A 16,860-nucleotide genomic window follows, 5' to 3' on the forward strand; every position below is an offset into this window, starting at 1 on the left:
ATTCATGAAACTTACCGAATGGACTCTTGATAATCACAACAGATGGTATCTCAAGAGGTTCACTAATTCCATACTGATTCTGTGCAGAAACCCGGAAGTAATATCCAGCACTCTCAATGAGGTTTGGAACACGACATGTGGTTCCTGGGATAGCTGAAGACACAAGATGCCATTGCTCACCCTCTTTTGCTTCACGTTTCTCTACAATGTAATTTGTGATCATTGATCCACCATCATCCTTAGGTGGTTTCCAGCTAATGATCACAGCACTCTTCAAGAGAGCATCAACAACGATTGGTCCTTCAGGCATGAGAGGTTTATCTGAAAAGTCAGGGAGATAATTTTTTACATTTGCAAATATATTTCATGCAAACAAGTCTATTGGTATTTCAGTGTTTATCTGTTTAAAAATTGACCTTAATTTACCTTGGATTTCAACACGGAGGGTAGTGTCCACTGTGCCAAATTTGTTGCTCATTTGTACCTTATATCTTCCAGCATTTGTCTTACGCTGGACATTTCTGATTACTAAGTGAGTGTAACTTTCTGTGTTTTCTATTATTACATTCTCAGATGGATTGAGAGGCTTCTTGCCATAGAACCACATTATTTGTGGAATAGGGCGACCAATGTAGACGACATGGAGACGTAGGCTTGTTCCACAACCAGCGTAGTATTTCTCCTTCAATGGGAATCCAGGATGGAATTGCGGTGCAGCCTGCAATCGGAGCTTGCCACTGGTCTCAATTTCACCTGCCTCATTGACGGCTCTGCATGTGTACATGCCCTCATCTTCTTGTTCATCTGTTGACACTGTTATAGAGTGGTTTCGGCCATCAGAGCTCATCTTGTATTTCCGGCTCTGGATCAACTCCTTTCCATATCTATACCACTTAATTTCAGGAAGAGGTCTTCCAATAATTTGGCATGTCATTGTTCCAGATTCTCCTAGTTTAGTGGTAGTATCTTTAATTTCCTCTTTCAGGCATGGAGCCTCTCCAACTAGAGGATCAATTGAACATGTTAGTCACGTTGAATACTTTGTTAATGTATTTTTCAGAAAAAGAAATACAATTTCATTAACTTACCACTCAGTTTTGTTTTAATGCCCATTGCTGTTCTTCTTGGTCTACTCAGTCCAGTTTCATTTTCAGCAAACACTCTGAATTCGTACTCTGTTGCTTCCATGAGTCCACCCATGGTAAACTGTCTGTCCTTGGAACGCTCTTTGTTGCATTTCTTCCAGGCACTTTCCCCTGCTTGCCTGTATTCAATCCAGTACCCAAGGATTTCTTTTCCACCATCGGATTCAGGACGCAACCAGTGAATGGTTATGCAGTCCTTGGCTATAGAGATGATGTCAATCTCACCGGGTTGGCCTGGTTTATCTGTTGAACACAGAATAGATTAAGGATGTAAAAATACTTTAGTTTTTATTTAGGAAAATTATTAACTTCTTTGGAAGGGAGAAGGGAGGGTTACGTACCAAATGGATCTTTGCATACAACTGACTCAGATACAGGTCCAGGCTCACTTTGACCAATATCATTTTGAGCAATCACACGGAACTGGTACTCTGCATCAGGGATGAGACCAGTGAGAGTATACATTGTTGTCGTGATATGTGTCTTGTTATGACGCACCCACTTCTCAGTGGAAATCTCTCTTCTCTCAACATAGTATCCAGTGACACGAGATCCACCATCATCCTTGGGTCTTGACCAGGACAGGCCAATTGTGGTCTTTGTAACATCCATGATTTCTGGAGGGAAACTAGGAGGTTCTGGAGGACCTTTATGCAAAACGAATAAAACAATATATAATAATTAGTGTGATTTTCAATAATTTAAAAGTGGTTCTTAAGAAAATTAAAAATAAATAAATAGAAATGCTTACAAAGAGGTGTCTTTGGTGTAACAGATTCATCAGATTTGAGGGATTTGCTTATACCAAACTGGTTCTCTGCTGTAACCTTGAAGTGATATTCAACATTTTCCTTCAGTCCCTTGACCACAAGTGATGTATCAACCACACGTGAGTCTACAGTGTACCAAGCTGCTTTAGGCACCTCTCGCCTCTCCACAATGTAACCAAAGATATCAGAGCCACCATCATCTGAAGGCGGTCTCCAGCTCACTCTGACTGAACGTGCCTGAATATCATCAAATTCAAGAGGACCCTCGGGTGGATCTGGCCGTCCAATTACTTTAACCTTAATATAGACAGCCTTCTTTCCACATTTGTTTTCCAACACAAGGTCATAGGTTCCAGTGTCATCTCTGTGGGCCTCCTTGATCACAAGCTCAGTACGTTCTTCACTGGTTGCAATCATAGCTCTGTGAGAAATGTCACGACCTTCCTTTGTCCACTTGCATGTTGGGAAGGGTTTGCCCTTGATAGGCACAGATAATCTAATGACTCCTCCTTGTCTGACAACATAGCCTTCCTGGTAGATTTTATCCAACTCATAATCAGGATATTCTGAAAAGAAAATACAGTTCTTACATTACAAAAATGCACTGCCATATACATGTATGAAAGAATAATACATGTACGAATAATCATTTGTATGGGTACATATGTTTATAATAACAAATTATTATTTCCATTGTTAGGTATTTTCTCTTACCAAGCATTTCTGTAACTTTGACCACTCCTGAAATCTCAGCTGGTTCTCCAGCTCCACCAGCATTACATGCCAACACACGGAACTTGTATTCAGCTCCCTGGGGCATATGTGTCAAGGTGTATTCACAAATCTTTGTTGGTGTTGTGTTGCATTTTGTCCATTCAACCTGGTCAACCTTCTGCATCTCAATCAGATAGCCAGTTATAGCAGCACCACCCTCTTCCTCTGGAGAAGACCAGGCAAGCGAAACTGATGTTCTTGTGGTATCTGTGACTCTTGGATTCAGTGGAATACCAGGAGGTTCTGTTTAAGAGGAAAGTTGAACACATTGGTCATGTTTGGTCTACTGACAACTGATTTACTTACATTTTTACAAGCTTGTTTTGTTCCTTTGTACATACCGATAGGATCCATTGCAATAGTTGGTTTAGAGTTTGCACTTGGTTTTCCGGTTCCTCTAGAGTTGATAGCTGTCACTCTATACTCATATTCAAGGCCCTCAATAAGTCCTGTGGTTCTGTATCTTGTCATGGTAACTGGATTCTTATTGATGCGAAGCCATCTGTCGGACGCAGCCTCTTTGCGCTCAATAATGTAGCCAGCAATAGTAGAACCACCATTATCCTCAGGTGGTGTCCAAATAAGGGTCATGCCATCATGAGACACATCAAGTATTTCAGGTGTGCTTGGTGCTCCAGGTACAGCTAGAAAAAAAGGATATGAGACTAATTTAATACTTTCATTTTTAAATAACGTAAATATAAATAGAAAACACCTGAAGTAGGAAAAAAAACATACTTTTGACACTCTTGCACTCAACAACGTCAGATTGCAAGAACCCGCCAATACCAAAACGATTTGTTGCAGCCACACGGAATACATATTCAGTTCCCTCCACAAGTCTTGTAAACTTGAACGTGTTTCTTGTGACAGATTCAGACACAGGCATCCATCCAGGTCGATGTGCATCACGCTGCTCAACAACATAGCCACTGACATTTGCACCTCCATCTTTCTGTGGTGGTTCCCAGCTGCAGGTGACAGATGTGGCATCAACCTCATCAATTTTCATGGGCCCAACAGGTACTCCAGGTTTATCTAGGAAAGAAATATATTTGGTCAATTTAAAAAAATACTTCAAATGTAGCTGTATACCTGTAAAACCTGTACGGAAAAGTAAAATGTAAAATTCTCACCAAGAATGATAACTTTGATGACCTCAGTTGCTGTTCCAGTGACATTTTTCACTTCAAGAGAATAGTCACCAGTATCATAAATTGTGGTTTCACGGACTGTCAATTTGGTAAATTTAGCAGTTGTCTCAATCTTGATGCGGTCAAGCTTGTCCTTAATTTTGACTCCACCAAAGAACCATGAACAGACTGGTATGGGTCGACCTTTAATGGGAATGTTGAGCACAATTGGCTTACCAGCTGGCACACTGACAATCTTTTGTGGGATGCCAGTCAAGTCAATTTTTGGCATAACTGTAATGAAAATAGAAATAACAATAATTAACCTTTCAAACAGACAATAAATAATATGAAAGTTTTCCTCGTTTCATTTAGCAGTTATTAATGATATCGTACCTCTCTGTTCTTGTATTGTTACAGGTGTCATGAGATCTCTGGGCTCACTGACACCTCTGCTATTTTCAGCTCTGATTCTGAAGAGATATTGCTCATTTTCATTCAGTGAGACAATTGTGTGCTGCAGCACAGATGATTTCACATTAGCAACATTCATCCAGCGGTCACTTCCAGTTTTGCACGCTTCGATGACATAGCCAGAAAGTCTGCTGCCACCATCGTGAATTGGTTTTTCCCATCCAAGTATGACAGTAGACTTTGTGGTATCAATGACATACAGATCTTGAGGAATAGATGGAACTTCACAAACCAGTACTGCATCTGTAATTTCACAAGGTTCTCCAATACCATATATGTTCTCAGGCAATACTCTAAAGAAGTATTGTGTTCCTTCTTCCAGCCCAGTGATTCTGTATAATGTCTTCTTGCATTCTGTTGTCACAGTTTTGTAAGATTTCATTGAAGCTTCACGCTTCTCAATTATGTAGTTGTTGATGTGAGCACCTCCATCAACAGTAGGCACATCCCATGTGATTACAACAGACTCTTTTGTGTAATCTTTAACCTTTACTGCAGCACATGGTCCAGGAGTATCTACAAGACAATTTTTAAACCGTTTTAAGCATTGGTTGCTCAAGTTACAAACGACTTAGCCTATTTAATATAAGTGAATGCACAGTATTCATTATTAATTGCATGTACTTACCATAAATCTTGACAAGAATGGTAACTATTTTCTTGCCAGATGGATTCTCTGCCTCTATTGTGTATTTTCCAGCATCATAACGATGTACCTTCTCCACTATTAAAGTTGTAGTGTTTTCTGTAGTATCTATGAATCCACGGGATTGTAGGTCAATTCCAGGCTTTCTCCAGGTAACAACTGGTGCGGGTCTTCCATTTGTAGTTACATGAAGACGTAAAGTGTTGCCAGCTCTGATGCAAACGGTTTTCTTCAGTTCATCAGGTAGTTCAATATCAGGAATTTCTGAGAAGATAACAATAACAGATTTTATGCAGTAATTCCACATAAAAAAATAGGCCTTTAGGATCAGAAATTAGTTTGACCATCAGTGGTGTGCAGGAACGTGAGGTCTTTGCACATCACTATTGACCATTATTTAAAAAAACGTACCAATTCTTTCTGAAGGTGCAGCCTCAATACTGCCTTCACTGAATTCTCCAGTACCCATATCATTGACTGCAGCCACTCTGAAGCTGTACTTTTTGTTACTTGCCAGACCAGTTACTGTGTACTCGGTACTGCTCAAGGTCTTCTGGCTGGCTCTATACCATTGCTCTGTTCCCTCCTCCAGAATTTCAACAACATAGCCCTTGACATCAGATCCGCCATCATACATCGGTCGTGTCCATGTCATACTAATACTGTGCTTTGTGGTGTCTGTAATACGGGGAACTGACGGTGGAGCTGGGGTATCTGTAAAATGACGGCAGGTTAAGCATGTTACTATATTCTATGCATTTAATCGTTTTTTTGGGCCATGCAGGTCAGTGTTACTCACATGTTGGGTCTCTACAGTGAGCATACTGAGATGCATCACTTGGAATGCTGGTGCCAGCTGCATTGACGGCTGCAACACGGAATTGATAATCGCTACCCTCAAGGAGACCAGTGATCTTGAGGCGTGTATCATAAATGGTGTAGGTTTTGTTCACTCTTGTCCATCTGACACTGCTCGTCTCACGTTTATCCACAAGGTAGTTTTTGATTTCACTTCCACCATCACTCTCTGGCTTAAGCCACTCAATAATGACATGCTCTTTTCCAACAGCAGTAATCTCTGGTGCTCCAGGAGGTGTTGGAACAGCTTTAATGTAAATTACAAACTAATGTTAATATTTTATCCTTGGTCCTGTAGGTAAACCTAAATTATTAATGGAAACACTAATACATAATAATTGTAATTAAACTTACTGTATGCATTTCTTGCAATAACTGGTTCAGACTCTAGGGGCACACCGGGCCCGTACTTATTTACACCTCTGACACGGAAAACGTACTCATTGTTCTTGATCAGTTTTGTACTGACACAAGACAGAGTCTTGCATTCATTTTCCATCATGACCCAGTTGAGTCTGCTGGTCTCACGTCTTTCAACAATATAATGAGTGACATGATCTCCACCATCCTCAAAAGGTATCTTCCAGGAAACTGAACATTTCTCCTCTGTGACCCTGCTGATTGTTATTGTTCCCTCAGGTGGACCAGGTGTATCTTAAATATAAAAGATTTTCTCATTAAATATACATCCAATAAATGGTATTTTGACTGAAACATGTGATTTATTATGTTCTTACCAAGTACTTTAACATTGACAGCAGCTGTTTTGATTCCACTTGCATTCTTCACAGTAAGGATGTATCTTCCAGTATCATTTCTATCACATGACTTAATGATTGCCATCGCTCTTGTACTTGTGTACGTCAGTGAGTATTTCTCTCCAAGATCCAGCTCCTTATCACCCTTGGCCCAAAAAACCTTAGGCTCTGGTTTTCCACCAACAGCAGCATCAAGAACGAGGTCTGATCCTGCTCTAATAGTGATTGTCTCACCCACAAGTTTACTGTCCAGCTCAGCCTTTGGTGGTGCTGAAATAAATAAATAACATATATTAACACATATTCAAAACAGTTTACAGTATATGTGTGTTTCTACACATTCTGTAAGCATGCATCAATTAAGGAAATCATCTTACTATATTCATCTTTGCATGTGAGAAATCCTGTCGATTCAGATGGCTTACTGTGGACTCCAGCCCCATTTCTGGCAATAACACGGAATTCATACTCCTCTCCCTCATGGAGTGATGTAATAGTGAAGACGTTTTCTGTGATTGTAGTGTAGTTGCACTTTAACCAACGAGCTTCATCATCATCACTGGATGCCCTGCGTTCAACAATATATCCAACAATCTTGCTTCCACCGTCATTGAACGGTATAGACCATTTAATAGACACCGATGTCTTGGTTACATCATAAACCTCTGGTTTGCCAGGTGGATCTGAAAATGCAGACAAAAACATGTGATAAATATTAAGCCATGAATAAAAATAACACATAAAAGATAGTAGAAAGTAACAAAAAAACGTACCAACTGGATTTAGAGCCAGTACTGGCCTTGATGGTTCACTTGCTTTACTCAAACCAGCAATGTTCATTGCATATACTCTGAACTGATACTCAAGGCCCTCAATAAGGCTGGAGACCTTGTAGTGACACTCAAGGCAAGGAATCTTGTTCTCCCTCACCCACAGAATGGTATTACGCTCCTTTTTCTCAATCCAGTATCCAGTTACTTGGCTTCCACCATCATTATATGGCACATCCCAGCGGATAGAAATTGCATTAGCAGACACTGAAACTACATCTGGGCGGGTTGGTGGGCTTGGTGAAACTGAAAACAGAAATGTAACATTTATCAGACTGGAGACAACAAAAATAAATACTGAATTGTTTATGTTCCATTTCATCAATGGATAAAGTTATATACAATACCAAATACTTACTGAATGGATGCTCAGCAACAATAGCTTGAGATTCAATAGACTTGCTAACACCAAATTTGTTCTCAGCACAGACTCTGAAAGTGTACTCCATGTACTTAGTGAGATGAGTTACTTTGATGGTGGTCCGTTTCACACTTGAATTCACAACCTGCCATGTGGTGGAGCCAGACTCGCGTTTCTCAACAATATAATTGGTTATGTCCGTTCCACCATCATCTGTAGGTTCTTCCCAAGTCAATACACAGGATTCTGATGATATTCCTGAAACCTTAACAGGTCCAATTGGTGGGGTCGGTCTACCAAAGACAATGACGGTGACAGTGAATGTCTTTGATCCAGCTGAATTTTCAAGCATGAGATAATACTTTCCACTGTCACCTCTCTTGGCATCTTTAACCAGTAGAGTGGTTCTGCCTTTAGAAATCTTAATTGAGACTCTGTCTGTTTCTTTGAGTTTCATTTCTTCAAGTTTCCATGTTACCTTGGGGGCTGGTCTGCCACTGATTGGAATATCAATGGCAAATGAATTTCCAGTTTTGCAAGTGATGAGCTGTTTATCTATGCCACTGAGATCCGCTGTTGGCTCAATACGTGGCTCCTTTATGATGACAGAGGCTAGGGCATCTCGTGGATGACTAATGCCAGCATCATTCTGAGCCTTGACACGAAACTCGTATTCTGTGTTCTCAACCAAGCCTTCAAGAACCATTTTCACAGATTTAGTTTGACCACCTACAACCCAGTGATCAGAGCCCTTCTTTCTAGTCTCAACAATGTATCCAGTAATACGGCTTCCACCATCATGCTCAGGCTTCATCCATACTAAGCTGGCTGTTGAGGATGTAGTATCAATGATATCCAGTCGCTTAGGTGGTGCAGGCTCTTCTGTGGCTATAATAGGCTCTGTCATTTCAAATGGCTCACCTTTGCCATATTGATTTTCAGCGATAACCCTGAAGAAGTATGCTACGCCAATATCAAGCTTGGTCACTCTCAGGATTTGACGTGTGCACTTTTCACTGACCTCTTGCCAACTTAATCGACTTGCCTCTCGCTTCTCAACAATGTAATGATGAACACGTGCACCTCCATCATTGGATGGTGCATCCCACATGAGTGTCAGAGCACCTCTTGTCACATCCTTGAATGAGAGAGGTCCTGGTGGTCCAGGTGTGTCCAACACTTTGACTGTTAATGTAATAGCTTTACGACCACTGTTGTTTTCAAGAGAGAGTGTATACTTTCCAGCATCATACCTGGTGCAACTTTCAATTGTCAAAGTGCTGAATGTGTCTGTGGTATTAATATCCACCATTATGCCAAGATCTCCATCTGCCTTTGTCCATGTGGCAAGTGGGGCTGGCTTTCCACGGAATGGAATATGAAGTGAGACTGTTCCGCCGTTCTTCACAATATGTGTCTGTTTGAAGTTTGCATCTATATCAATTTCTGGTGAAGTCAGTCTATCAACAGTTTGTACTACATTAGGAGTCTCAGAGAATTCTCCCTTGCCAGCACCATTGACTGCACAAACACGGAATTTATATTCTTCACCAGGTTCTAACTCTGTTACTTTGTAATGTGTATGGATGCAAGTCTGATTGTTGACTCTGTGCCATTCCTCAAGGCTTGCCTTGCACATCTCAATAATGTAACCAATGATTTCCATGCCACCGTCAAACACTGGTTTTGTCCATTCCAAAGTAACAGATGTCTTTGTGGAATCAATGACCTTCACTAAAGTTGGTGCACTGGGTGCACTTGTTGGTTCTCTACACTTGAACAATCTGGATGTACCACTTGCAGGTCCAATTCCAGCACCATTTTCAGCCATAACACGGAATTCATATTCATTTCCTTCTGTAAGATTTGTAACTCTGTGCCTTAGTTCAGTTATTGGTCTCTTTGCGGAAACCTTCAACCATCTTAAGCTCTTCTTCTCTCGTCTTTCAAGAATGTATTGCTTAATCTCATTTCCTCCATCATGTCTTGGTCTTGTCCAGCATAGAGTGATACTGTTTCCTGTTACATGAGTGCAGTCAGGTGTTCCGGGAGCATCTGGTACCGCTGTTAGATATCAAAAAGGAATATGTTTAAGTCAAGAATGAACAGTACTAAATTAGAAAATGATTGGATCAAGAACAACTATTTTTACTTACTGTACTGCATTTGAGCAATGATTGGATCAGACTCTAGTGGCTTGCCCACACCAAATTTATTGACAGCAGATACACGGAACTGATATTCATTGCCTTTGATCAGTTTTGTGGCATTGAAGGAGCAGGCTTCACACTTAGATGTTACAAGCGCCCATGAAATTCTGGAAGTTTCACGCTTCTCAATCAAATAATTAATGATAGGTGCACAACCATCATTTTCAGGTGGGCTCCACCAAAGAGTAGCTTTCTCTGCAGATATATTTGTGAAGCGAAGAGGGCCTTCAGGTGGTCCAGGGGTATCTGAATAACACAGAGTGGAAATAAGCAATGACTAAATCCAGAACAACTTTATTAAAACTATAAATCAAAATTGATTTTAGATTATACCTTGTACTCTGACAAGAACATCCACTTTTGTTGTGCCTGAACTGTTCTTGGCCTCAACTGTGTAGATACCACGGTCATTGCGGTCAGCATCTCTGATGAACAGTGAGCTTGATCCAATAACAGTTGTGATGTCAACCAGCATTTTGTCTACTTCCTTTCCATCTTTATACCATGTGACTTGAGGTACAGGACGTCCACTTATACTGCAGCTGAGTTTAATGTTTTCTCCGGCCTTGATGGTGAGGGTCTTCTCAGCTTCAAACTCAATCTCAGGGATGACTGAAAAAGAAAATGTTTTTAGTTTTTTATGAATATCTCCTAGATTTTGGCATGTCTCCTGAGGCCACAAGAGGGTGCAAATCAGCAAAATATTAATGCACTGCATTAAATTGCTTATTCAAAGCAATGAAATAACAAGACTGTCTGTAAAAATACATAATGTATTGAGAAATGTTTTCTAAAAGTTTAACTTCTTTTAACTCTACATGGCTTTCTAAACGTGTTTCTCTAGGTTAACAAAAACTTTAAAACACAACGATCATCATCATCATCATCATCATCATCGCATCTCGCGCACCACTGATAAGGCTGCCTGACACAAACCTAAAATTTCAATACACTGTTTTTTGCATTCGAATGTGGATTTTAAATTTAAATTAGAACAATATTCAAAATTGGAATAACATTTTTACAGCCCTAATGTAGAACAATTTATATCGAATAATGCCTTTATAATTACATACCACTTTCATCCTTGGTCATGATGTAGCCAGATGACTGAGAGGGTGGACTAACTGTTCCAACAGCATTCCTGGCAATTACCCTAAATTCAAAGCGATCACCAGCAGCAAGGCCTGTTACTGTAAACTGACATTCGCTGATGTCAATGAAATTGCATCTCAACCAACGTGCTCTTCCTTGACGCCTTTCAACACTGTAGGCCACAATTCTACTTCCTCCATCACGTTTTGGTGGTTCCCATTGAAGTGTTACAGAGTCTCTTGTAACATCAATGCAGTTAGGGGTGCCAGGAGGATCTAAAGAAAAAAAGAAAAGATATTTGGAAAAGAAGAAAATAAGGAACTTTGGCAAAAAGATGCATTCTGTGAAGTAATTAAAACCATAAGCATTGACAAAAGCTTATCGTGGATGAATGTTACAAAGACAATACTAAGACTTACCAACAGGGGAAATTGCCAGTTTGTGCTTGCTCTGTTCACTGACTGGACTCATGCCGGCATTGTTTTGTGCATAAACTCTGAATGAATACTCCAGACCTTCAATAAGTCCAATTGCTCTGTATTCTCGTCCAGAGATAACATTGGAATTTACTTTCATCCACAATAAGCTGTTCCTATCTTTTTTCTCAAGATGGTATCCAGTGATTGGAGAACCACCATCAAATCCTGGGGCATCCCACTGAACAGTCATGCCATCACTTGTCACATTGAATACTACAGGTTTTCCTGGTGGACCTGGTGGCTTATATTGGTGTTGAGCAACCACATCTGATGAGGTTAGAGGCTCGCTCACTCCATATTTGTTCTCTGCACGTACCCTAAATTGGTATTCAGTACCCTTAAGCAATTTTGTTATCTTGAATGTGTTCCTGACCACACTAGAGCAAACCATCTTCCATGCTGCTTGACATGTCTCTCGCTTTTCTACACTATAGCAGGTGATCTCTCCTCCACCATCTTCCTGGGGTTGATCCCATGAGATTATAATACTCTGGGCTTTAATTTCATCAAAACGGATTGGGCCTATAGGCTGAGATGGTGGCCCAAGTGTAATCACTTTGATGTCAAAGAAGTTCTTGACAAGTTTGTTATCAAGGACCAAGGTGTATTTTCCTGCGTTGTCCTTTCTTGCATTTCTTACAATGAGACTTGCCTTGTTTTCTGTTTGCCTGAAACGAACTTGATCGCTTTCCTTGAGTGGAACATCATCTTTCATCCACTGAATCGTTGGTTTAGGTTTACCTTTGTAGGGCAAGTCAATATTTACATTTTGTCCAATGCGAACGCTTAATTCTGCGTTAGGATAGTCAATAAGGTTTGCCTCAGGAGGTATAAGGAAGTCCTTTACAGTAATGGGTCCAATTTGAGAGAAGTCACTGCGACCCTTCTCATTTTTCGCAAATACTCTAAAGTAAATTTCTGAAAGCTCTTTAAGGTGTGTTACCTCATAGTGGCAACATCTGCATGTACCACCAATGCTCCAGGCATCTTCTTCCTTTGTCTTCTTCTCAATAATGTACTCAGAAATGTGGCTGCCACCATCATGATCAGGCTTGGTCCATGCCAAAGATACAGATGTATTAGTTGAGTCCACCAGTACAATATCTTTTACAGCACCAGGCATCTCAGTTGCTCTCACAGGCTGTGCAGTCTCACAAGGATCACCAACGCCATATTCATTTTCAGCAGAAACTCGGAAGAAATAGGAAATTTCTTCAGAAAGACCATCAACTTTGTATGTTGTATTGGCACATTCATTTGTCACAATGGTGAATGCCTTCATTTTAGCATCCTTCTTTTCAACTATGTAATTTGTGATTGAAGAGCCACCATCAATATAAGGTGGTTCCCAGCTCAGTGTGAGTTTACCTCGTGTTACATTCTTCACAATCAACCTATTACAAGCAGAAGGTGTGTCCAATACTTTAACAGACACAGTAATGGTTTTTGGCTCTCCGACCCCATTTTCAATTTCAAGAAGGTATTTGCCAGTATCATCCCTCGTGACTTTTGGAATGATGAGTGTAGTTGAGTATTCTGTGTTTTTGATGCCATATCTTGCATCCCCACTAATGTTCTTGTCTCCCTTCCTCCATGTTACATTTGGAGCAGGTCTACCCTTGAGAGGGATTACAATCTCCACATCTCTACCAGCCTTTGCTATGTATTGAGTTGACATTGACATGTCAAGATCCACATCCGCCTCCTCTGTTAAAATGAAAGAAGAACATATTTGATCAGGTTCACAGGATCATAAAATAATTTGAATAAACTTTTTTATTGCTTCAGACAGTTAGAAAGTACAAACCCAGAATATCTTTGGCTTGCACTGGCTGCATCATCTCAATTGAACGTCCAGATCCAACACAATTAACAGCAGAGACACGGAAAAAGTAGTACACTCCAGGTTTCAAGTGGGACACTACAAACTCAGTTGTCCTTACTTCTCCTTTAGAACTTATAGTGACCCATTCTGTCTCGTCAGCCATTCTTTGTTCAACAACGTAGCTTGTGATTTCACTGCCACCATCATAGACAGGCTTCACCCATCTAAGGGTAATGGATGTCTTTGTTGAATCAACAACTGTGAGCTTGGTTGGCTCACTTGGTGGATCTAAAATAGCAATTAGTAAATATAACAAATTCTGTTTTAAATATCATTGCATACTTTGCACACAATTAATGCACATTAAGGAAAATAAAACAATAAAAAATAAACCGCAAAAAAGCTTACCAATTGGGTCATAAGCTTTGTAGAAAATGGACGCATCAGAATATGGGCCTGCACCAGCTTTGGTGATTGCACAGACACGATACTGATATTCATTTCCTTCTGTGAGGTTGCTGACTTTCTGTCTGGTATCACGAATCGTATCTTTAATAACCTTGAACCACTGTAGACTTTTCTTCTCGCACTTCTCCAAGTAATATCCATCAATGTCACTGCCACCATCCAAACTTGGTCTTTCCCATACCACAGTCATTGTTGTTCTTGTAATCATTGTGACTTGTGGTTTAGAAGGCTGACTAGGAGGAACTGTTGGGCAAAATGAATCATATTAGGTCACAAATTTAATGGTAATAATAAAAATGTTAGATTAAATTATTTCTTACCAAAGGAATTCTGTGCAATTACTGGTCTAGATTCCAGAGGATCTCCGACTCCATATTTGTTCACACCACGAACACGGAATATGTATTCATTGCCCTTAATTAGCCTTGGGACAGTGACAATGCAGTCTTCTAGTTTTTCTGAGATAATGGACCACAAAATTCTGCTTGTCTCACGTTTCTCCACAATGTAGTGGGTAACCATTGCACCACCTTCGTCAGCTGGAGGGTCCCACATGATGGTCATAGTATCTGCTCTGATTTTCTTGAACTCTATGTCTCCAGCAGGGGGTCCTGGTTTGTCTGATGAAGGTGAGCAAAAATTTAGCAAAAAATGTTCAAATTAGGGCTATCAAAGCTAATGAATTAAGGCATGCAATGAATTAAATGTATTTAATACAGCAATTTTTTTCTTGATTCCTTAAAAGTAAAATAACTACATAATAAAATGTAATTTAAAAATAAAATGATTCATGGAACTAGTGTTAGATATATTGCAAGTTATTAAAAGATATTTAGCAGTAAACTTTGCAACATACCTTGGACAAGTACTCTGACAGCAGCATACGCTGAGCCTAAAGAGTTCTTGATCTTAAGTTCATATGTTCCAGTGTTCAAACGGGTGGCTTCCTTGACTGAGATGCATGCAGAGTCAGTGGTGTTGGAGATAGAAATCTGACCTCCAGACTCTAGCTCTTTTCCATCCTTGTGCCATTCAATTGTTGGTTGAGGTTTAGCAATAATACCTATTTTAAGCTGAACTGTAGCACCTGCTTTGTATTTTACAACATCAAGATATTCTTGAGGAAGTTCAATCTCAGGGGCACCATAAGTGTCCACGCATTCGACTGGTCCAACAGTTGCTGATGGGTTACTAATGGAGCCAACTGCATTCTTAGCCATGACCCGGAATTCATAAGATTCATTCTGAGTCAAGCCTGATACGGTGAACTTTGTGTCAGTAACATTTGTCAAATTAGCTTTTGACCATCTGCCTTTTGGACCATCTTTACTTTCAATCAAATATCCAGTAATTTTACTTCCTCCATCATATGAGGGTTTCTGCCAGGCAAGGCTAATTGAACTCTTTGTGATATCAGTGACTCTAAGGTTGTTTGGAGGTTCTGTTGGGGAAAAAACAGTGGTAATTAATGTTAATTAGAATTTTCTCAATGGATTAAACTATAGGCTAATTATTAATACTAATGGTTCAAGTATATGGAACAATCAATTTAAAGGGACCTAAATGCTTACCACATGCATCAATTGCAAGCACAGGATCTGAGGGCATGCTAACTGGACCAATACCAGCAGCATTTTCAGCTGCAACCTTGAACTCATAGATCAGACCAGCGTTCACGTTTGATACTTTGAAGTGTGTAGCACGGACAACAGTTGTGTTAACTTTCTGCCAAAGAATGCTATTTCTGTCTTTCATCTGAAGGTGATATCCAAATACATGGCTTCCACCATCTGAAGATGGCTCCTTCCAGTTAACAGTAATACTTTCCTTTGTTACCGCTGATACCCATGGTTGTGAAGGTGCCACAGGGAGTGCTGAAACAAAATGTCATAGGTTTTTATAGATGCTTAAAGGGGATACATTTGTATTTACCAATTTGCTGCTTATGATGTAGAGAAGCATTTTACTCACTGTATGGAAGACTGACTGTAACAGTCTGTGAATCAATGTGCTCACTGATGCCAAAGCGATTCTCAGCCCTGATTCTAAACTGGTACTCAATTCCAGTAATCAGCTTCATGATCTTAATTGTGCACCTTGCAACAGCAGATGATACTTCTTTCCAGTTTGCAGTAGTCGTCTCACGTTTCAGAACGATGTAGTTGGTGATTGGGCTACCACCATCATATGCGGGAGGCAACCACTTCAGATTGACACTGTCCTCTGTGACATCATACATTTCAATAGGGCCAACTGGAGGACTTGGTCTGTCAAGGACCACAATATTCACAAAAGACTTTGTGGTCCCACTGGAGTTGGAGGCTGTGATATCATATCTGCCTGTGTCCGAAGCAACACTCTCACGCAAAAAAAGGATAAGGGAGTCAGTTGTCACGTCAGAGTTGAATCTCATGGTTGACTTTAGAACCTGTCCATCCTTAGAGAGGGATACTTTTGGTAACGGTTTACCACTGAGGGGGATCTCAATCTTCAGATTTGAACCTGCTTTAACATAGGCAGTGTTGTGTTGGAAGTCCTTCATGTTAATTTCAGGCGCCTCTGTTGATTAAAGAAAGCAACAAGATTACATATAATTTTACATCATATAAAATAAAACATTACGCAAGTGTAAAAAGGAAACATTGTTAATAATAAATAACTTACCCAGCTGATCTTTTACAAACACAGGTAAAACCATGTCTTTGGGATCGCTAAGTCCTGCATGGTTTTCAGCCCGTACTCGGAAGTAGTATTCAGCCTTCTCTCTCAATCCATAGACAACAAAGTGAGTCGATTTGGTGGAACCACACTTAATCCACTTTTGTTGTCCTTTTTCAAGAGCCTCAACCAGGTAATTTGTAATTCTGCTACCTCCATCGTGTTCTGGTTTAAGCCATGCGAGTGAGACACTGTCTTTTGTGACATCAGTGACTCCAAGCTTGGGCGGTGGACTTGGTTTTTCTAAAATTAATCATAATAAATAACACAAGTATAAGTAACAAAAATATGAACATTTAAAATAATAATCAAACAA

At 40.1% G+C, this 16,860-nt stretch overlaps 1 protein-coding gene across 1 annotated transcript in view; it reads right to left on the bottom strand.

Moving 5' to 3' along the window:
• Positions 1 to 16,860, bottom strand: part of ttn.2 (titin, tandem duplicate 2) — a 174,752-nt gene that overhangs the window by 8,550 nt on the left and 149,342 nt on the right. The window contains exons 203-231 of the mRNA XM_082176625.1: positions 16,491 to 16,787; positions 15,798 to 16,385; positions 15,398 to 15,700; positions 14,683 to 15,267; positions 14,147 to 14,446; positions 13,767 to 14,069; positions 13,341 to 13,646; positions 11,474 to 13,240; positions 11,036 to 11,329; positions 10,293 to 10,571; positions 9,906 to 10,205; positions 7,747 to 9,813; positions 7,332 to 7,634; positions 6,936 to 7,241; positions 6,538 to 6,828; positions 6,155 to 6,454; positions 5,742 to 6,047; positions 5,354 to 5,656; positions 4,925 to 5,206; positions 4,219 to 4,812; positions 3,826 to 4,116; positions 3,428 to 3,727; positions 3,031 to 3,333; positions 2,630 to 2,932; positions 1,897 to 2,481; positions 1,487 to 1,792; positions 1,089 to 1,388; positions 427 to 1,002; positions 16 to 321 (exon numbers count right to left, since the gene is read on the bottom strand). Of these exons, the coding sequence (XP_082032751.1) occupies positions 16 to 321; positions 427 to 1,002; positions 1,089 to 1,388; positions 1,487 to 1,792; positions 1,897 to 2,481; positions 2,630 to 2,932; positions 3,031 to 3,333; positions 3,428 to 3,727; positions 3,826 to 4,116; positions 4,219 to 4,812; positions 4,925 to 5,206; positions 5,354 to 5,656; positions 5,742 to 6,047; positions 6,155 to 6,454; positions 6,538 to 6,828; positions 6,936 to 7,241; positions 7,332 to 7,634; positions 7,747 to 9,813; positions 9,906 to 10,205; positions 10,293 to 10,571; positions 11,036 to 11,329; positions 11,474 to 13,240; positions 13,341 to 13,646; positions 13,767 to 14,069; positions 14,147 to 14,446; positions 14,683 to 15,267; positions 15,398 to 15,700; positions 15,798 to 16,385; positions 16,491 to 16,787 (13,344 nt within the window). The remainder of the gene's footprint in view (positions 1 to 15; positions 322 to 426; positions 1,003 to 1,088; positions 1,389 to 1,486; positions 1,793 to 1,896; positions 2,482 to 2,629; positions 2,933 to 3,030; positions 3,334 to 3,427; positions 3,728 to 3,825; positions 4,117 to 4,218; positions 4,813 to 4,924; positions 5,207 to 5,353; positions 5,657 to 5,741; positions 6,048 to 6,154; positions 6,455 to 6,537; positions 6,829 to 6,935; positions 7,242 to 7,331; positions 7,635 to 7,746; positions 9,814 to 9,905; positions 10,206 to 10,292; positions 10,572 to 11,035; positions 11,330 to 11,473; positions 13,241 to 13,340; positions 13,647 to 13,766; positions 14,070 to 14,146; positions 14,447 to 14,682; positions 15,268 to 15,397; positions 15,701 to 15,797; positions 16,386 to 16,490; positions 16,788 to 16,860) is intronic.

The sequence above is a fragment of the Leuciscus leuciscus genome (assembly GCF_965113295.1).
Source record: "Leuciscus leuciscus genome assembly, chromosome: 7".
In the NCBI taxonomy this organism is placed as follows: domain Eukaryota; kingdom Metazoa; phylum Chordata; class Actinopteri; order Cypriniformes; family Leuciscidae; genus Leuciscus; species Leuciscus leuciscus.